This window comes from Hippoglossus hippoglossus, chromosome 4 (genome assembly GCF_009819705.1).
Source record: "Hippoglossus hippoglossus isolate fHipHip1 chromosome 4, fHipHip1.pri, whole genome shotgun sequence".
Taxonomy (NCBI): domain Eukaryota; kingdom Metazoa; phylum Chordata; class Actinopteri; order Pleuronectiformes; family Pleuronectidae; genus Hippoglossus; species Hippoglossus hippoglossus.
In genome coordinates this window covers 5,103,956-5,125,774 of record NC_047154.1, presented here as the reverse complement: position 1 = coordinate 5,125,774, position 21,819 = coordinate 5,103,956, and the positions used below count along the sequence as shown (strand labels likewise).

General features: G+C 41.5%; 1 protein-coding gene across 1 annotated transcript; it reads right to left on the bottom strand.

Moving 5' to 3' along the window:
• Positions 1–660: 660 nt before the first annotated feature.
• Positions 661–21,523, bottom strand: LOC117760185 (unconventional myosin-VIIa). The gene is made up of 48 exons (XM_034583012.1): positions 21,453–21,523; positions 21,104–21,140; positions 20,890–20,991; positions 20,648–20,800; positions 19,923–20,107; positions 19,032–19,153; positions 18,786–18,928; positions 18,582–18,695; positions 18,295–18,448; positions 18,071–18,147; positions 17,861–17,980; positions 17,290–17,429; positions 16,960–17,170; positions 16,745–16,880; positions 16,500–16,666; positions 16,200–16,340; positions 15,940–16,098; positions 15,750–15,842; positions 15,283–15,377; positions 15,114–15,198; positions 14,804–15,022; positions 13,693–13,902; positions 13,396–13,608; positions 13,147–13,302; positions 12,760–13,053; positions 12,513–12,673; positions 12,295–12,421; positions 12,078–12,197; positions 11,764–11,937; positions 10,542–10,769; positions 10,275–10,442; positions 10,038–10,155; positions 9,489–9,615; positions 8,437–8,603; positions 8,052–8,233; positions 7,842–7,963; positions 7,586–7,740; positions 6,175–6,328; positions 5,612–5,767; positions 4,880–4,985; positions 4,653–4,766; positions 4,441–4,528; positions 4,252–4,358; positions 3,784–3,969; positions 1,764–1,880; positions 1,490–1,573; positions 1,286–1,405; positions 661–1,199 (listed from the first exon to the last, which is right to left on the bottom strand). The coding sequence occupies exons 2-48, from the start codon at positions 21,119–21,121 to the stop codon at positions 1,104–1,106; spliced, it is 6,684 nt and encodes a 2,227-aa protein (XP_034438903.1). The 5' UTR covers positions 21,122–21,140; positions 21,453–21,523; the 3' UTR covers positions 661–1,103.
• Between the last annotated feature and the right edge of the window lie 296 nt (positions 21,524–21,819).

The following is a 21,819-nucleotide window of genomic DNA, read 5'->3' as shown; positions in this document are numbered from 1 at the left end:
TCAGCCCTTCCATCACCCCATTATCCACCTGTAGGCTCCGACGGGGGGGTTATACACATCTGCTCATCACTCCCATCATAACTATGTAATCATATCTGGGGGAGTGATTAAATCGGAGCCTAGACGCCAAACACTAACATGTTCTACTGCTGCAATAAACCTTTGAATGTGAGTTGTCTGACTGAAATGCTTTAATGGTCGCAGGAGAGCTGGAGCCAATCCCAGCTGACATAGGTCAAGAGGCGGGGTACACCCCTGGCTGCCAGTGTGTCATAAACAGACACAAACAACCATTCACACTCAAACTCACACCTACGGGTAATTTAGAGTTGTCAATTAACCTAAGATGCATGTCTTTCTCTGTGGGAGGAAGAGGAAGTACCGGGAGGAAACCCACACAGAAACAGGGAGAACATGTAAACTCCACACTGAAAGACCCCTGGATGAACTGGGGAACATGGAACCTTCTATGTTCTAACCTGCACATAAACATCTTAAACATATTTGTGAAATTTATGTTGACCAGGTTTGGATGAAAATAGGATTTTCCAGATGAAATGAGAAAAGACATTGGGCTTTTCTACCAGAGTCTAAATACAACATACAGTCAGTTAATCAGAGAATGCAAAAGAGTCTCCAAGCATACAGAGGTGTGCATATTTTATTAGATTAATGGACTTTAAGGTGGAAATATACATGAAGAAAACCTACATTTATTAAATCTAGGTTGTAATTACTTAAGATAATGCAAATATTGTTTGGTCTGTGAAACGGCATGAAACACTTGGTTATCTCCATGTTGCAGAAGCTCATTAGAAAATGTGTACACAGTATTGCCTTCAATAAGACGTCTTAGCTTCAGATTATTTTACTTGTACAGAGCATATTATAAAGAAACTTTAGCTTTAAATAAAAAGTGAGAAATCTACAGCCACTTTGTTTTATATAATAGATCAATGTCTTCTTTTCTCACAGAGCAGAAACACAAAGCTGATTGCACTTTCAAAACAAAACTGCTCTGCCTCATTATGTGTGTGTTTGAACTACATGTGTGGTGCTTCTCATCTACAGTTACAGAGTTGCATCACACTCATGCTGCTGACTCAAATGTTGAAGCGCTGGTTCCTGGTTTGCCCTGCCTTCCTCTCTCTGAGGTACATGTTGACGTAGGAGGTTATAAGATCATCCATCTTGTAACCCTTTGGAAACAAGACAAAGATGTAATTAATTTAACTTAACCCTAACTTGGGTCAAGTTTACCACATGTCCACATGACAGATCTTACCAGAGACGTTTCACACAGGAACTTGCTTCCCTTGACCAAATTGCCAATAGTCATGTGGAAGTAGGTGCTTCCACTGCACCAGTTAGCTATGTGGTTGAATGGGTGATTTGCCAAAACATCCTTAACAAAATAAAAGAATAGTTAATGGTGAGAAATGACAAGTTAAGTGGAATACTGAGACTATCTTCGCTTGATTTTTTTAACCTTGGTTTTAGGGTGGATGATTGTAAGTCCTTGCTTGCTGATGGCAATTCGCACAATATCTGGGAAGTTTGGCTCTGATGTTTGCTGAAAAGAGAATTAGAAAAGCAAATAAGAAAATGTTCCTTCTCTGTAACTTAAACCAATCGCTGTGTATATATATATATATATGCAATTAGCGTACCATGATGACAGAGGCTTTAAGTTTCAGACAAATAAACCAAATGGACTGTAGATAACAAGATAAAGCATGTGCTGCATTCACTGCAGCTCTTACCTTGACTTCAAAAAATGCACAGCCGAACGTCGGCCAGCGGCAAACTGCTTTGAGAAATGCCACCCTGGCTTCTTCAACAGTCATACTAGCGTGTTTGTTATAGTGAGCAACAATACTCTGAAAATGTAGAAAATGCAAATATCACAGAAGGACCTAAAACTCTTGTTTGGTAAAAGTGTTTGCTCTGCTTCTAATCAGTTTAATGATTTGCTTACACCCCCTCAGCCCTCAGGCCATTTCTCAGTGAGCTGGAAATCACAGGAACGGCATAAAGGTTATTATGTTCACACGGGCTATTTAAAGGATAATTCTGGTAATAGTCTTTCTTATTGCTTTGCACGAATATTAAATCTTCATCATACTGACATTTATTGTGTGTGTATCTAAAATTATCTCTCCCTCAAGACATCCAAGCGATTGCAATTTAAATAGTTGTGTTGAAAAAAGGTCACTGGTTCTGACTTTTCCAAAGAATGAGGAACAGAATTTCTGATACTGTTTGACCTTTGATTAAAGCAAAGTGGCAACTTAAATCCTGCTCAAAATTCACCGGCAGAACAAATACGAGATAAGGAAAGCTTGAATGACTGTTTTAAAGGGATTAAAAAAGAGAAATAAGAGTAAAAAAGAGTATAAGTTCAACTTAAAGATATAATATGTATCAATTCTTCATTAAGATGTCTAAAAATGATCAGACCTATGTTATATATTTTGTTGACTTGTGTACTTACATTAACCAAAATATTTCCAACAGTTATCATAACACAGAGAAATCCCTTACGTTATTCAAGGTAACAGGATTTTTCAGCTTGGTCGCCTTTTAATTGCATTAGAAAGGAAAAACAACGCTCTTCATTCCTTCCACCATTTGCATTGGTCATTCATAATGAATCGCAATTATTTATTGCCGTTTGCTGTGTGCTCTGTCACCCAGTAAGGTGCAAATGCACAGGGGAACCAAGTGACCCAAGATGATTACGAAACAGGAAATGGTGGTGAAGACAAAAACTCCCATGATCCCACGGTGCTTCACAACTTGCTAACTGATAACATTTCTTTACACACATAAGAAGTTGTTGCATATGTTTCAGTCCTCATCCTGACTTTGAGTTAACGTGCGCTTAAATAAATGTTCACCTTTGGGCAGCTGAGGACGAGCTACGTCCAGGAGAGGAACGCAAAGGAGAGGAATGTCGCAGAGAGAGAACGGCAGCAACACAGGTTCATAGATGAGAGCAAGCATACGTCACTTTCATGTCACCAGAACAACCGCGCCCCCTTTTGAAACCCTTTTGGCTTAAAATCAAATACTGTAATAGTGAATATTGAATATTGATGCCTTGAAAGGGTTGTGAAGAGAAAACACAAAAAAGGAGACAAATTTAATGTTAGCCTATTAGGCTAGGTTATCTTGTAGGTTAGCTATGAGCTAACATTAGCTCACCAGCACTGGCTGCAGCAACCTGGCTGTTCCCCTGGTTTGTTGAAACATTTTTAGGATACAACCTCTACTTCTTTAATTATTTCATGAATGACAATGATGATCAGCAACAACATAATTAATTTATAATTGTTTGCTTGACTTATCAGACTTTTGCTCTTAATATCTCAAAATAAATATGTTTTTCTCAAGACCTCAGAATTTGTATTTAACGCAAGTCAAATCAGATCGATTTTTACCCCAAAAACGAGCAAGGACATGATGCAAAGGCAAAGAACGTGGACGGGCTGTTACTTCTTCATCCTCTCATGTTGAACTGAGAGTAGACTGGCTGCTACAATGGCCGTCACCTTTTGTACAAAGTAGTAAAACAAGACGAGAAATGCCCAGTCTAGGTAATTAGCATGCTAAATTCAATATATGTGTACCAGATTCTGACAAAATTGTAATTTCTTCACATTGTGGGGATAATCTCACTTAATATTAACGTGTTTTAAGCTGAAATACTCACATATGGCCCCCTTAAAGGCATCCAATAAATTAAGCAGAAGAAATTGATGAAAAGAAAGCTCATCATACCTTCTTCCACTCATTTTCAGACATGGCCTTCAGTTGGTCAGCAGGCACAAGCTCCTTCAGCACCTTGGGAATCATGACAATCTGGCTCTTGTCATTGTTGACCTTTATCCTGAAGAGCAAAGCTGCAATGGTGATCATTTCATCTTTGGTGCAGACATGATAGCCTCTCAGGTATTTGGGTAGCTCCTACAAGATAGAAAGACATTTCAAAGCATTTAATTTCAGGGATTCTTGAGGGATTAGGGGCCAAGTTTGACCATTAAACCAGGTTTTCTACTTGTTCATTTATCAAGTTCGTCAGTGGGAAAACTTTTACAGTTTACAGCCTGTTTATAGATCCCTGTCTCCGTATTGCTGTATCTCATCAGGGAGCATTGGGTTCACAGACAGATTTGGCTTTCATATTATATGGAAAAACAAATCAGCCTGGAAATATGATGGTGTGTGAGCTACAGCATTCAAATGCACCTGAGGGAAATGGAAGATAAGATCTCCCTCTGCGTCTCTGCCAGGGATCACATTGAACCACAACTTCCTCATGAAAAACACAATGTAGGATATGTTGACTGGCCCACCTACAGAACACATACACAAAAGGTTGTTACGGAGAACCATCAGATATCCAACTGTCACACAGTTCACATGACTTTTTATTACCGTCCTTGAGCCTCTTGACTTTTTTGGACCAGTCAGTGATTTGCCTCAAACTATCAAAGAAGTAGTCTGCATCATTCAAGCTGAGGACCTGAAATAAAGACACCTTTGTAAAACCAGTGTGCTGGAAAGCCATGGAAGAAAATACAAATTTAAACAATAAATTAACTCTACAATGAAATAGGATGTGTAAGGTTGAAACATGTCAAGTGCACCTTGTCATGTGTTTTGACAAATATACTGAATCCGTCTGACAAGGCCAGATTGAGCTTGCTGGTTATGTTTTGAATTAGATCCCTGATCCTGGTGTTGGTTGAAACCTCGAATATCTGAGACAACACAAAGAAGACACAAATCAAGTGAAGATGTCATATGTAAATTAAAATTCGTACATTTATTTTATTCAAATTGTATTCAAATGTATCCAAGTCCCTGTTCGTACCTCTTCTGTGTCATTGGGGAAGTGGATTTTGTGGAAGATCTGGGTGCTGTTCTGTTGGATGGCGTCTACCTCCACCTGGTGTGGTGGAAGCTTCCTGGGCTCCATCCTACACAATGACAGCAACTGCCCAGTCACATATTTGTCTAGACTTTATCATCAATCATCAGACACAAATATCAAATGCTTGGGCTTAGGAATAGACCAGTGAAGATGTCTGATCAGTGACTCACAAAAAAGATATTTAAGTAGAACACTTTGCACGACCATCCTTGGGCCAATGATTTGAAATCCTATTTGAATGATTTGTTTTGATTGAGTGATGTCGATTAGTAAAGCACATACCTCCACCACGGCCAAACAGTTCCCTTATGAAACATTTACATTCACTGCACCAAATTGCACACGCCCATAAATATCCCTCCCCTATATATGCCTAATCTGTTCATTAAGATCCATTAATTAATCTCTGAGAGGTCAAGGAAAATGTTGAAATAAGCCCTATCTCACAATGAAAGTGCTTACGAACAAACAAACAAACAAACAAAGCCACCAAACAAATGGACAGGGGTGAAAAACACAATCTCCCTTTTCCTGCTGCTCTTTGCACACTCCCTTTAATTGTTATTATAAAAATAAGGGAGAAGCTTTCTTCACACACACTTTTCAGGGCGCACTTGTTGAAACACATAGAAACACAGAGCTGGGTTGTATAACACAGTATGTTGGTCTAACCTCAGTGAGCTCTGCAGCCGCTGAAGACAGTCGGAGGCCAGTGGCTCTCTGCGGCGTGACTCCAGAAGGCGCCGAGTGTGCTTCAGAAGAGACTGGCTGGGAGGAAACAGGCCACAGCAGAGCCACAGCAGCTGCCAGCCGTGCTCCACACTGGAACTGGGTGACATGTAAAAAAAAGACACGTAAGACAAAATTAAGCATTAGATGAAATGGAGGTTGGTTTCATTTCATTGTTGAATGGAATGAGTTTGTACTTCTTATTGTCTAAACAAAGAAAAACACATGAGATAAACAGTTTTTCATGTTTGGACTTGGCTTAATGTCTTGCTTGTGCTGCAACTAGCAATATTTCCCATTATCAGTTAATCCGTCAGATATTTTCTATTTTCTTATCTGATACCTTTCAAATATTTTAAGACAGTGAAAAAAAGCAGTTGTGGTAGTTTTGCTGATTCCAACTAGGCATCTTCAAATGTCTTGTTTAATCTGACCCGGCATTTGAATGAATATACAAAGAACCTTTTTACTTTTGTCTAGGACAGTTGTGAACCTGAGACACGTACCGGTTGTTATTGGTGGTCATCTGCTTCATTATCTGGCAGTAGATCTCGTCCCTGAGCACCTCACTTTGAGTGGCTGGGCCAAAGATCTGGTCGGTGAGCTCGAGAGGACTGACCAACTGCTTGGTCGGGTAATCTCCCATATATTTCAGGATCGGTACACAACGGTCAAGGAGGAACAAGCATCCTGGTCTCATAGACTTAAACAAAGTAAAGGCTAAGGCTGATGTGGTTGGCTGGTGATGCTGTCGATATATTGTTGCTTGCAGGAGAAAGACAGCTGAGGATGATGGTTTGGTTAGTTGGGTGGTTTAGGTTGTCGGCTGCCGGTGAAGCACATTAGTTTGCTTAGCTAGGCTATATTAATTAGTGTATTTAGCCATGTCATAGCCTATATCTTTAATAAGTTCATGGTCGTGTTGGCTATAATGTGTTTGCGGTGGCCTTTCGGTTATACTGGTGTCACGTGTCAAAGACTTAGGTCAACCACAGAGCGATGGCGTGCTGCAGAGGGCTGTGGTGAGTGTATGTGTGTAGACCATAGTCTGTATATAAAGACGGACAACTTGATCTGGTGGCGATATAGTGTCATAAATCTCACCTCCTCCATGTTAGCTGATGGAACAGTGACCAAACTGAAGTTCTTATCACACTGATGTATGGTATTTCCGATAAGTTTGGTATTTGATGCTACCAAATAGATCATGGTAGACAGCTGACACTAGATCGTGGTTAGTCAAGCACGTGTTTCGGCAGGAGCTTGCTACCATGCCCGCTACTGCACAGACTGGAGCTCCAAATGCTGTAGATGGTGCCATTTATACCCAGGATATTTTAGCTTCATTACTGGATAGTTGGAGGAGGAAGTGGAGATGCATTGTCTATCATTATATAGGCTACAGTCATCGGTGCACACAAAGAGTAAGTTTGTTCTGGAACACACAGTTAAACCAGACAGAGGTAATTGGTCCGCCTGATGACCCTGCAGACTCCCCTGCACCTGTACTTTTTGTTCTATCTCCTGAACCACAGCACTAACGTAGATTCTTTGTGAGGCCTGACTAAGCAGCCGAGTATCTGCTCTTTGCTTGGGTTAGGCAAGGATTCAAGGTCATTTCAAACGTTCAAGAATGCGGTCACCTCTCTGAGGGCTCAGTAGATTTATAACACAGCCTGGTAACAAATGCAGGTAAAAACATACTTTAACATTGATGCTGGGCCCCCACTGGAACGATCACTCAACTTCAGGCCCATTTCAACACATTTCCTGATAAATATCAAATCTATTGAAACTAAATGCTGAAAATGGCTAAACAGGAAATTGATGGTTTGAACTCCTGCCAAAACTTTGCACTGGTATAAAACATATTGAGAAATAGTACTGTTTAGTGTCATTGTGCTATGTAGAGGATATCAGTGAAAGCCAGACAGGCTTTGTGGCTCAGCTCCGGGTTGCCCACCAGTTTCATGAGGAGGGGCTGTCTGATTGGCTCTCTGGAGTTTGCCCACAGCCTCTCAGGAGCAGCATTCCTGGAGATCACCTGGCGGTTAACATCCTTAGTGGGCTTTCTGCAGGATGAAGGAAACAACACACAGATTGCTGCAGTCAGTATAGTTAAGTCAACATTTTATTGTCAATGTGTAGTTAGGTAGTGGGTATTTCCAGATACCTGAAGTGCTCGAGGGAGAATTCCTTCAGTGTAGCAGGAGCCACTCTCTCCAATGTTCCTGTTCCTTTACTGTTTGTCTGTATGATGTCCTTCCTCTGGTTAGGGGACAGACTGAGGAGGCTCTGAAATAAAGCACCACATGTAATACACTATACAGCACTGACGCACAATAACTCATCTGAGAAGGATGTGTCATTGACATCTCCGTACCATGACCTCACTGGTGGGTTTGCTGAGCGTTGGTAGGATTAAGATGGCCTCAGTGGGGACGGCTCCTGTTTTTTTTGTCTTCTCAATTTGTCCCTTTATCCAGCCACGCTGCTGGGAATACTCATCATCTTTGATTATCAGGATGAGGTCTCCTTTCTTAAAGCTGAGGAATGTGGGGTCATCTGGAGAGCAATATAAGAAATCAGCCAGTCAGCAATTCATCAGGGTAACCAGTGAGGTGGGATCAACTGCTGATGGGAAATATCCGCACACCAGTTGATGCTCCAACAAACCTCACCTCCCAGGTTGGTCATATTTCAGACACAGGTTTGTATGTGTGTGCTTCTGTATTCTCTCATAATCAACGGCTCCTGCACTCTCTGACCTTGTCTGTCGACTTCCTTCAGGGCCACAGCGTACTGAGATCGCTCTGTCAGGCCGCTGAGGAACATGGTTACCAGCTCGGTCATGTCCTCAGCTGCAGATCCGCTCAGAGTGAAGTCTCCTTTCAGTGTCAGCAGACACACGGACTGGCCAGATGCTTTACCCTCCCTGAGTAATCACAGCAAAAATCAGAAACAAAGGATTAAAGCACAATGAGTGTAATATCTAGAGACCAGTCGAAATATGGGATGGCCAATAATATCAGGCGATATGAGCCTTTTAGACATATCCATATCAGTTTGCTGATATATACGTTGATATTAAAACTTTATTTTACAGCATGAACAATGCAGAAAAGATGTGCATTTATGTTGTTTTTTGGGATATATATTTGGTATAGATTTGGTTTTCTTTTTAAGTACAGTAAGTTTGTTATAGTTGGCCGATATATCGTTATTGGGATTTTTTTACTCACTATATCGATATCTGCCTCCAAATCTCCATATCATTCGGCTCTAATAGTAACAGCACTACAATGTAGTTACTGATATGTAATGTTGTATTTGTAGCTTTCGGCACCACGGGGCAAATTACATATTTCTTTATTGTTGAAGTGAAAAAAGTTAACACAACTTTTGCAACAGACACACATTAAAATAAGCCTTTCTTCTAATGTTAATACATTGTTTCTATTTCTTTTGTGAACTTCTGTAAGGAACTGTAAGACAGGTCAGAAAGAATTGCCATCTGATATATAAATTCTCAGACTTGTGGTAATTACTAACAATGAAGGTCAAGAGAAGACAGAACACCTTTTCCACCTTGAAAAGCCCTCATTTCTGATCTTTGCTCTTCCTCCAATGAAGAAATACTCTTCAGTTCTAATACAAGTGATGCTATAGCAGCATCTACACTCTTTAAGAACCAACACTTGTGTTAACAAACAGTTGTGTCTCGTTGTCATCATATGTTATTTGCTTTAGCTTCCAACTACACTACTATAAAATACAACGATACAATGCTTCTGCCTGAAGCAATAACAGCTGTCTCTACCTTGTAGAATTGACTCCAGTCACTTCAGGGAAGGAGAGCTCCAGCAGCCTCCTCTCTTTCTCATCCAGGAAAGTGATACCAGTCCAGTTTATGGCCACTATGAACTTGCTCTTTGGCAGTGCAGGACCTTGATACAGCCACAGACATAAGCAATGGAGATAAATTAGGAGATAAGAGATACAGTATGTTCCTGATCAGAGTTTAGCATTGACGTGTACACTAATGAGGCCTTATCATCAAACCACAAGAAAGGACCTTGCTCTTTAGGACTGCAACTAAAAAATGTTTTGATTCACACTCTATTTGTTATTTTCTTGATGTCTTGAAATCTATGTGGGTCTTTGTCTAAGTGAAAAGGCATCAAATCAATTCACCTCTATTTACTACTGTATTTCTGCAAGCCAGTCATGTTTTCTTTTCATATTACTCATGTTAACAGCCTTATTTACTGTCAAAATAACCATTCTGTGTGAGATTCGATTAAGGAAAGGACAACTATACATTGTTAACATACACGACAAAAGAAAAGCTGCAGTAACAGAAACCCACCTGACAGTTTGACAACTTCAAAGAACCTGGAGAAGAACATGGGCCACTTCTTCCGGGCGTAGTCGACCATCTCTGCCTTCACTGAGTCTTTCTTTTGTTTTGAACTCAGATACAGAGCCTTGTGTGGTTGAATAAAAACAGACAGAATCTACTCAAGACCTTGTTGAGGCTTTCTGTTTTGTAATCATGTATAACGATGAGTTCATTCTCTTTGGACTCATATGTGATGGGACTAACCTCAGCATGAGCGGTGCTGACCATCTGCACCCACTTGGCCTCTGACTTGGCCTCCAGCAGGGAGGTGTTGATGCTGTCCTGAACAGCTTGTTTCACATTTTCTGGAGAGCTCTCTGAGCCGTGTTGGATGTACAGATGTTTTGCAACGAGCTGGACATAATCGTCTTCCTGCGTGTAGGGTAAAATGTGGGGAGAAAATGTGTTTGATTTATTCATGTCTGCGGCAGGAATGTTGCAGGATTCTCATAGCCATCGACATAACATAACCTTTTCACTCTGGTACTCTCCAAACTTCAGACCATGGATGATCTGCTTATAGGTGAGCTCTGTGCTGATCTGGTCCTCTTTACTGTCGTGCCAGGGGCTGAAGATCTCCTTGCGGAAGAAGAGTCGCCAGGGAGCGTGCTGCTCCTGTCCTCCTCTCCGCTTAACTTCCTGCTCACACTGGGAGATTGCATCCATCACATGCTCTCGGCCGCCACCCAGAGCCCACACCTAAGAGACAGGTCAACATTTTGACAACTGATACCTAGATAAACCATCAACCGTCGCTCTACCATTTCAGTTTCCACAGTTTGCTCTGGGTGTACAAACTTCAACATCTAATTTCATGTCACAATGAAGCACATTATTTTCTATCTGCCTATTTTGTAAGGTGATGAGTAGTAAAAAGAAAAATGCAACCGACATTAAAATCTTGCTATACATTATACAAATTGCGTATTTGAAAAGCTTAATTTACGTCTTTAAAGACCAATCAATGTAACATATCCTTTCTTGCCTGTTATACCCCTCTGCTGTCTCTACTACAGCTATCAGATAGAAAAAAATGACAAAATAAAATAGGTCAAAATTAATATGTAACTTAGGGTTGGTAAATCTGACACACTTTTTATCTTATTTGATGAAATCCTCTTCACATTCCGATAACCATCAATAAATGGTCCTCTGAAGAAAAAGGATAAAAGCCAGTGTGGTCCTCGGAGGACTGTCAAAACCTACGACCAATCATTTCATTCAGTAACCGACCTGCCTGTGCTCTCACTCTGTCTTGAGTTGGAGAGACAAACAGCACTGCAGCAGAGACGATACTCAGCTTCTAGCAGTTGTCTGGCAGTGCACTTTCATGTGGTTTGGTGGTGTAACTTTGATGAGGTGGCCAATGGGAGCGAGTGGGAGTGCAGAAATTTTTGTATTGCTCATCATAAAGAGTCAAAAAGGTGGAAACAGCTAGCCTGGCTCTGTCTGAAGGTAAGGTTTAAAAAGTAAATATATATATTTCACATATATAGGATGTTTTATATGTGGGGTCTTCTATAGCTACTCGGACTGTGTGGCTGATAGACTCTTTTGAAAGTCTGGCGCCGTGCCTGCAGAGTGCACAATGAGTTTCCTCATCTCAAAAGGAAAAGAATTTGAATGTGACTGTTCTAAACAAAGCAGCTTCATCCACTCATCATACAACAGAAACTTAGATGTAGCTGCATACCTTTTCATACAGAGCCACGTAGAGAGAAAAGCCGAAGGTGTCTTTGAGTTTGACTTTGTTGGAGAGGACTTGGCAGATCTCTTTGGAGGTAGATGCTGAGTCAACAGGCACATTGATTGAACGTCCATCCATCAGCTTCACAGACACGACCATGGGCCTCTTTGTCTTGGTGGCCTGTCATAGTACAGAGAAATGACTATTTATACTACGGCTATTTGACTGGCGTCATACCATTTGAGAAAATATGGCCTTTCTTTTATTTGTGTGAACTGATCCTTTAAATATTTGCAAGAACAGTGTGTGAGCCTCAGTACCTGCAGCTCCAGCCAGGCCGGGGGCTCCCCTCGCACTCCATTCATTACTGTGCGCCGCAGCCTTTCAGCACAGTAGGAAGCGTAGCCTTCGGGAGCGGAACAGATGAAACTTTGCAAGTACTGCCAAGACGAGAGATAAAAAGGAAAAAGCGACACATCACAGCATGCGGTACACTGTTAATGAGATTGACGTAGCAAATACTAACGTCGTACTTACCCTTATAAAACGCTCACTTGGAGGGAAAATGCCCAGACAGAGGGACAAAAGGATCCAACCACGGAAGTAGCTGTTGCGATTGTTGTTATCCTGAAGCTGCTTGCAGATCTGACAGTAAATCTCATCCCTGGACAGACAACACGACAAATATTGTATTACTATGGAATATTTACAACGATACTTTGACGTATATGGTGTTTCAATGGAGCTTCTTCAACCTGAGGTCACGTCTGACAATAGCATATCCCACAATAATGTGGAGTTTTTCTAGTGAGGTCAGCGGCCGGTCCAGGGTGGGTCCTTCTCCGATAATGACATCACTGTCCTCCCTCACCGTCTGCAGTGTGGGAGGCTTGGACACTTCGGTCAGATCTTCTGACTGTAAGGAAAAAAAACATTCAATTGTAATCCATAAAATAAAAAGAGGACTGATGAGAGGTGAAGTTTCTCTTGAGGCTTCCTCACCTCTTCCATGATCATCGAGGGTTTCCGGAGATTTGCAGTGGATTTTGGGATTACATTTTCTTGAGCGGTGGATGCTTTTCTGTTTCTGGAAAGTAGGTCGGTGAAAGTGGACCCCTTCCTTGCGTGCGGGTTTCTCTCTGGTACGGTGTATACCTTTGGGTTTGTCTCACTGGGCACAGCAGAAACTTTCCGGTTTCTTGTCAGAAGGTCGACGAAAATGGAGCTCTTTCTGTTTGGTGTTGGCTCCTCTGGGACTGTGGAGGGGTTAGCTTCTTTTTTATTTCTTAGCACCCTCTAAAACAAACAGAAAAGACATAAATTATAATCTATTTTGAAATAGCAATATTTAAAAATGTGTTATAACCCTGGCTTTGTGAGGATATTTACCTGGTCCAGGCCGACCATGTGGCTGAGACGTCTGTCCTTCCTGGAAATCAAGTCCTGCGGCAGAAGACGTTCCTGTGCGGAGGCTCCCTGGATCTTTTTGGGCTCAGGAAGGTCTCCCATGAACCTCAGAATGATCCACCACACTGTCAATGAAGCCTGGTGAGAACACAACAGAAATTCCACTGTAATCTAATGAAATAATAATACCAAATCCACCAAAAATGAACTGAAGTGGTGTAAGAAAAGCACCAGAACGTCTCCTTCATCCTCGTGGTAGAGCAGGGGCTGCCGAAGCCTCTGGCGGATGTGGGTGTGGGTGGCTGCACCCTGGAAGTACATAGAGGCAAATTTGGAGAAGGTGTACTCATTCAGGTCATTGTAGTCTTCAGTGGGAGGATCCTCCTCCATGGGGAGGTCGTCAATATCTATCTCCTCGGTGAGCATCCTTTTCCCCTCAAAGTTCTGAAAATAGATACAAATCCAGTGACTGACTGTCCACAGAGAATACAACATGTGCAAAAATGTGTTAGAACATTTAGTTCAAACCTCAAATCCTACAGGCGCTTGTCCCTCTTGTCCTCCGATAATAGCAGGGAGGAATCCAAAGATGCTGTCTACCATCTCCTGATCTGTGATGGAATCCGACTGAGCCTTTTCCTCCATCTCTTTCTTCTGCCTCAGAACTTCGTCCAAGTGTCTCTGTCTCTGCAAAATCATCTGCCGCTCTGCTTCCTTCTCTTTAGCAGAGAGGTACATCTGAAAGATCAAACACAGAGGGAAACTAAATTCAATCACAACTGCAAAACTGAAAAATGTTCTTTAGTTATAAAATAATTATAAAAAATAGAAACTAGAAAGGCCCAACAGTCGCCTTGAATTCAATCCAGTCGCATCAAATTGCACACAATCAAAGATATCAGTCCTCTAAATATACCAGATCCATTAATTATTCCCTTGGAAAATGGTGAAAATGCCCCGTGTCCAAAAATGGAGAAAAACGGTGGAAAAAAGTCCTGGATCCCCAAATTGAAGGGGCCATCCTTCCACCAAGTTCCATGGAAATCTGTTCTGGGGTTGTTGTGTTTTTTTTGGCGTAATCCTGCTTTCAAACTCCTCAACAACAAACAAACTGACAAGGGTGGAATGATAACCTCCTGACTGAAGATAATGATGATTTGATTGAAAACTAAATTAATTTGTTTGTGTCTAGAAGGAGAATAACATCAAAATAGAATTTATAGTTGGTGAGACATTTCAGATGAAATAAAAATTAACTGGTGAAGTAGAAGTCAGCCAAAGGTCAAAAGCTAAAAGTAAAGGTTGAAATAATGACCTCCATTAATGGATAAACAAGTGAAATAAGAGGCTGGAATTATTGAGTAAAGAAATAAAGAGATTTAACATAATGTGGATAGATATAATAACATATAAACATGTTAAAAAGGGAACTGATGAAATAGTTAAAATAGCGAACAGTAATAGTTGAAATAATGATTAATGGTTGAGCTCGGTGAAGCTAAAAGTAGATAAGAAAATAAGAAAATAAATGGCTCGGGAGCCATTGCTGCCAGACAACACCAGGAGCAGCATGATCCTCTATGATCCTCTTCTTTGTGAACAAGAAGAAATATTCAATAGCTTTTCAAATTGAACTTACGTCTCTTTTCATCTTTCTCAGAGCTTTTCTTGCCAGCGCACCTCTGGTGTAAGCCTGCAGGAGGATCACAGCTTCTGTCTTTCGCTTCCGTTCCTTCCTGGCCAGGTATCCTCTGGTTCGGGCCTGCAGCACGATGGCTGCCTCTCGCTTCCTCTTATATTGTAAGTGGAGTTGGCGAGAGCGAACCTGCGCCTGCAGCCTCGCAAAGCCAAGCTGGACCTGGATTTAATAGATGTTCATGAGGGATTTTTACCAGGCCAGACATAAACTTTCACTTTGATAAATACTGATATATTAAACAGTGACTTACCACTTTGTACACTTTTCTCCCTTGGTGTCCTCTCCAGTATTTTTGAATGACAAGAGCGCTTCTCTTTTTCCTCAGGAACTCTCTCCTATAAAAGACATGAAACACACAGACATGTAGTCGCAAATCACACCAACAGAAAGCACATTTCAAAGATTCTTGTGTGTCACACCTGTATCTGAAGCCTCTCAGGACCCTCTGGATCAAAAGAGCTTTGGCGTTGAGTTCATTCATTCGCTCCAACTCAAGCATTGTGTCATGGATGTCCTGAGAGAAAACAGTAGGAAGGACTATTTTAGAGTTTTGTTGAACAAACAAATGCACATACCTATCAAAACATATTGTACGAATTAGGCAGATAGGACCATGTAGATAATGTACAGAATTGGACTAAGTTGAATATACTTTTTTGAAAATTGGAGGCTTAGGTTTTTTTATTTGAATTTGTAAACTAAAAATAAATTAAAATAAAGGTTTTGAAATTGCGTTATTTGAAATTACTTAGTAAATAGGGAACTTTACACAATATACATAAAGTCAGATGGATGGATTACAAAGTTGATCCAATAAGTTACGCAGTGTATTTTGATAATCATGCCTCCATGCATGACCAACAAGTAGGACATAAAAAGGCTGCACCTTCAGGAATATCTTTGTCTTGCCAGTCTTCCAGTCGCCGTTCCCAGTGAGCACACTTTCACAGATGCTTTCACAGCATTTCTCTTTGCTTTCCTGTTAGAATGAAACAAACAGTTGTCATACAAACAGAGCAAAAGAAGATGAGAAACGCTGTATGGTGGAAATGATCATATTAAAACCTCTAACTCACTGTTTTGGGATCACAGACTGACATTTTCAGAAGGACACGGTATCGATCCAGAAACTCGTCGAAGCTGTAGCGTACAGGGTAGCCAGCTTTACGGATCTTGATGGTCTCCATCATGCCAGAGTAACGGAGCTGACGGATGCACAGCTCTCTGTCGAGCAGCTGAGACACAGAAGCGACACCAAATTTCATCCTTCATTTTTTTCAGGTATAAAAGTAAACAAGTTTTATTTTGGTTGGGTGCATCGGCTTCTTTCCCTCACCATGGGCTTCTTGAACTCATTGGGTTTAATGCAGCGTATGAAGTAGGGCTGGCACGCAGTCAGCGTTTTCATCAGGGAATCCAAAGACTGACGGAACTGGCCGGAGAGAGTTGGCACTCGTTTCTTGCTATCAGCTGTTTGCTGTCTCACACACACACACACACACACACACACACACACACACACACACACACACACACACACACACACACACACACAAATGTCATACAGTGTAAATGATTATAAAATAGTATTTTTACTCTCCCATTGATTATAGTTGAGGCTAGAGGCTGCACTGACGCGGAGGCTGCTCTTGGGTGTGGTGATCATGATATTTGGGTTGGCGCTGCTCTTGATCACGCCGGACAGCTCGTTCTGAAACAACTGTTTGAGGAGTGTGTTGGTGGAAGTTTCCACCAGTTGAATCAGGTCTGAGCTGAGGGCGTCACGGTTTTTCTCAAGAAAACCTCAAAACAAGAAAGACACAATTAGATCACAGAGGATGTTCGGACACAATTTGAGGCTTTTCATAACTTTGAAATTACCGTTTGAATCATAGTAGACCACTCCAGCAAAATGCTGGATCCCAAACTGGGTCTCATAGTTGTTCTTGGGGGGAATATAGATTTCCCCTTTCCCATGGAACTGGTTCATCTTTTGGAGCATGGTGGCATCTGTGCCCTGAAAATGAAGCAGAGGAGTTCAAACCTGGTTGGCGTTGTCACAGCAGAGCATTATAAGGCACAATGAGGACAGAGACCTTGGGGAAGTTGCTTTCCTCATCAATAAGAGCCAGTATGTTCATGGGTTTGTTGGCCAGTATGTCCAAGGTGCATTGGTTGTCGCTGTAGTCAATGTGCTTCCAAACAATGTTTTCTCGGGCGTACTCTTCCTGCTCCAGCTTGAAAACGTGCTTGACGAAAAACTGCTGCAGCTGCTCGTTGGCAAAGTTGATGCACAACTGCTCAAAGCTACAACAGTTCGACACATCCCACAGCACCGGAATAAAGAGAGATGGAGGGGGGTCAAAATGTGTCCTGTGTATAAAATCAGCAGCTTCAATATCATGAGAAGTGTTGTGATCATTAACCTGTTTTTCTTGAAGTTCTCAAAGCCGAAGATGTCCAGCAAGCCTATTGTCAGTCTGTCCTCGTCAGAGTCCTCGGGTGACTTGAATACGGCAGCGTTGATTTTGACCACGACCCAAATGAAGAGTCTTCCATAAAGAGCCTGGATAAATATTAAAGGGAATAGGAATGCAGAATTGTATTAAGAAGACAATACAAAATACAGCAATGTGATGAAACTTGACACGTTTATAATTTATACAAGTAAAGTGAGGACGCAAATGTTTTATTCGCCTCCTCGATCGCACTGACTGGAAGTGAACGGGAGGCAAAGGTTCGCCACTGAAACATCCCTGCGTCAGTGATCGGGACTTTAGGCTGAATAAGAGAAGCCCCATGTGTAACAAGGTCTCATCTCTGGCACCATCAGGCCTCATTGTTGGTGGTAAACAAGTTAAGATCTTTCTCCTTATTTCCTCCATCCAACTGTTTTGTTTTCTATTTTGAACTGAGCAATACACCCTAACAGCCTTAATTTGTTAAAATGCACTTTTATTTATTTTATTAAATGATTCATTTGTGCGACTTCGTTACTTTGACAAAGGCGTCCCTGCCACCCACAGCCTGGGCAGAGGTCAGATGTTTGGTCACACTCTCCTTGGTGGTCATGAGGGAGCGCTGGGTCAGACAGCTTTCCAGCGCTTTGGGATCCACCTGAGGTAAAGAGACGTACACAGACATACGAGGTCATCACTGCTCTTTTTATTTACTTTTATGTTAAAAAAACAAAACGTGTATTCATACCTCCAAAAGTTGGCTCGCCATGTTAAAATGGGATGATGTGACAATGTCACAGGCCTCCAGGTTATTTACTATGGTGGCTGAAATTTTCCAAGAAAAGTGTTCAATATCTCCAAAGTTTGCAACAATTCATATATATCACTCATACATTCTTATATCAATTTAAACCTGTGAGTGGTGCTATTTAATATCTACATACACATCCCATTCCAAAGTGCTGTCCTTACCCTTGAAGTCCACATTGCCCATGTGAAGGATGGCAGCCAGAAGTTTGTAGATCACCCAGGAGTCGTTCTCTGTGAACATCAGGATCTTCAGAGCTGAACGGAAGTGGGCGTATTCCTTCACATCATCACGACCCTCACAGCTGGTGCACTTTCCCTGGTGACAGGATCACGTGGTTTTAAGATCTAGTCCGGTAATCTGTGATTTGCATTCTAATCATTTCTCTTCAAAATCCATCAACAAAAAAAGGGTCTTATTCAAATGTCACAGTTTCAGATAATGGCAGTACCATGGTCAGATAGTTGTACTCAGCAGCGTTCCCAAGGGAGAGAATCTTCTTCTGCTCAGTTGACATGCCCATCAGCATGTAGTAAAAGATATGGTAGTTTCTTTCCTCGGGTGCCTGCACATAAAAGCACGTGTTCTTTCCGACGAGAAATGGCTTGTAGTACGTAACAGCTCTTGTAAATATCCAGCAGAACGATTTCCCCACCTGACGACAGACTCTGGACTTCTCCAGCAGGTACTGCTCAATGCGGGCCCCCTCAATGGCCCCACCCTTGGTGAAGTTGATGTCGATGTACTTCCCAAAACGACTGGAGTTATCATTGCGCACGGTTTTGGCATTCCCAAAAGCTAAGAGGAAAATGGATGAAATGTAATGTGAAATGGATGTTGGATCAAGAGGGAGGATTCAGCTGATAATGGAGACTGACTCATGTCTGTGTTCTGCTCGTACCTTCCAAGATGGGGTTTGCTTCAAGAATCTGCTGCTCAATCCAGGAGTGCTGGCCACTCACTGCAGCCAGGTACTGCAACATCAACTTGGTGCTCTCAGTTTTCCCTGCTCCTGACTCTCCACTGATGGAAAAAATAATTATTTATTATCATTATCACTTCCCATATTATTATCATTTATATAAGAATTTCTTATTATTTAAATAATAAACTGACCATCTAACCAAAATATGACTAGACTGCTTTTCGCTGGTTCATAAACTGCTTACGTACTAGATCTTAATGTGTCATGGCATGTGATGGTGTGAAACCTAAACTTCTCAACGTTACCAAAGGAGTTCCACAAGGCTCAAGTTTAGGTCTTCTCCAAGTCATAATTTATACTAAAATCAAAGACTTTATAGTCATACTGTTGTATTATCTCTTGTATGCAGATGACAAAGCATAAGCACCTAATGCACACTAAGCTACCTACAAATCTTTCCAACCAAGGCTGATCTGAGAAATCCCAACAATTAAGATGACATCATTTTTGCATCTACAAATAGAATCATCTTCTAACTATTCATGATATTCTCCAACTTTGTCTCTCTCATTGAGTTTCACAGTTAAACATTGAGAGACTCTCGTCATCTATCTCTTTGAAAGCAAATAAGAATGCCCCCCCCCCCCCCCCAACCCTGATGGCTTTGTTGTCTTTCATTATCTAGCTTCTACTTGTGAATTGCTTGTAAATAAAGTGATATAATCGGAGAGCCTGTTCTCAGTGAGTTCTCCCCCTACGAATAAAGGCTCCAGTCAAGCAAATATTTGACACTAAGTAAATAAAATCATCTGATGACCGAGGCCGGCTCTGAACATCCCTGCAGCCTGTTAGCAGACAAGGTCTGACCTGATGACACAGCACTGGTTCTTTCTGTTGCGGTGCATGTTGAAAAAACAGTTGTCTGCGATGGCGAAGACGTGCGGCGGCAGTTCACCCAGCCGTCGATCTGTGTACATGTGCACGTGCTCTGCGGTGTAGATGGGCAGCAGCTGGTAGGGGTTGACAGCAACCAGAATGGAGCCTGTGTATGTCTTTAGACAGAGAGGCTCATTTAATATCACACAGTAGCACATTTGACAAGTGGTTGAGTGTGAGTGTTTGTTTGTGCGCATGAGGATAAACAAGTTCTTATGGTGTAAGCACAACATCAAGCCAATGACCCCTTGTTAGTCATGGCAGCAATGCACAACATGCATTTTATAAATAGGTTTTTGGGGATTTAACATCGCATTAAATACTGCTTTAAAAACAAAGAAATGTCAGTCTTATTACATGTTTGCACTCAGCATTCAGCAAAAGTATTTCTGTATAACAACATGGCCTGATTCATAATTGAACACACACTGTTGAGCTTTGATGCGGTGACACAGAAACATTGGGAGGTTCTGCTTCAACAGAGGCTCATTCGTCTCTATGGAGACAAACAGCACTGTGATAAACGACAGGGCAAAGTCTGAAAAAGAAACCCAGTCACAGCCCAGGAAGACACGGGCACGTAAGTATTTTCACTGCAGGTTATGGACATCATAAAACTAGGTGGTTCAGAGGGAATGCAGACAATTGAAACCTACGTAGACGAGGCCTTCCTTGTGTCGCACCAGAAGGTTCCTGAGGAGCCCGGCCTCGTTGAGATCACCGAGCCTTATCATGTCATCCACACCCTTCACAGAGGAGGGGTGCATGGGTCGGATGCTTCCCTCCGTCTTCTTGTTGATCTTGTGCTCCTGTACGTGTGTTATCAAAGAGTTGACGTTATATAGGCGGCTTACGCTCATTATCCTGGATCCGACAAGCAAAATGTTTTTATTTTTACCTTTCCTTCATCATCGATCAGTTCAAACTGTCCTGTGTCTGACACCTTGACCTCCGCCCCAATCGGCACCTCAGTACCAGAGTCCACCCACACAAAATCGCCCTGGTTTTAGAGAACAAGTTGAAAAGTAAAGCAGCAGCGCCTGAGATGACTATCTGAACACGATACATGAATTATGAATATATACGTTTATCACAGAGATGCTCATTCTTACCTTCCTCACATGCAGCATGGTAGAAACGTGAATAAATCTGTCAAGAGAATGACAGCATTAATATCATAATTCAGATTAAGCCCAATTATAGTCAAATTAAAAGAACAAATAACAGCGAGAGAACTGATTGGGTCTATTACTTCAATTACTTTTCGCGCATTCAAAGAGTCTCAATCAACTTAATTCATTTTAATTTCACCTCTTCTAGTTAGTTTACATCCATTCTCATTATAAAACTGCAATTGAAAAGCAACATATATATATTATAAATTATGCAATAAGCTACCTTCTTGGAAACAGAGGGATACACAGTTGAAAACATAGATATTTAGGTTATGTCAGCTCTTACCTGGGAATACGTTTCTTTGGTGGAAGCCCGGCTGCTGCTGCTTTCCCTTGAATAACTATGAAGCAGGAAGAAGAGAGCTTTCTCGTCAAACACCCCTTTATGGCTCTTTGACTTTGCTCCTACAAAAGGTAGTGCCACCCAGTGTCACTCGGCACCAGACTCAAGGCACATGGTTAGAATCCTCACAGACAATAACAGTGGGACAAAGACTGCTGCTGATTCACTGTTAAATATGTGGTGTCTTACAGAATTGTAAGTCTACTCACTTTAATGCAAATCTAATTACTGAATGAGGAACATAGAGAAACATTTGCAATAAAAAAATATTTGTATATATCCTCCTGAAACATTGAATAATTTAACACCA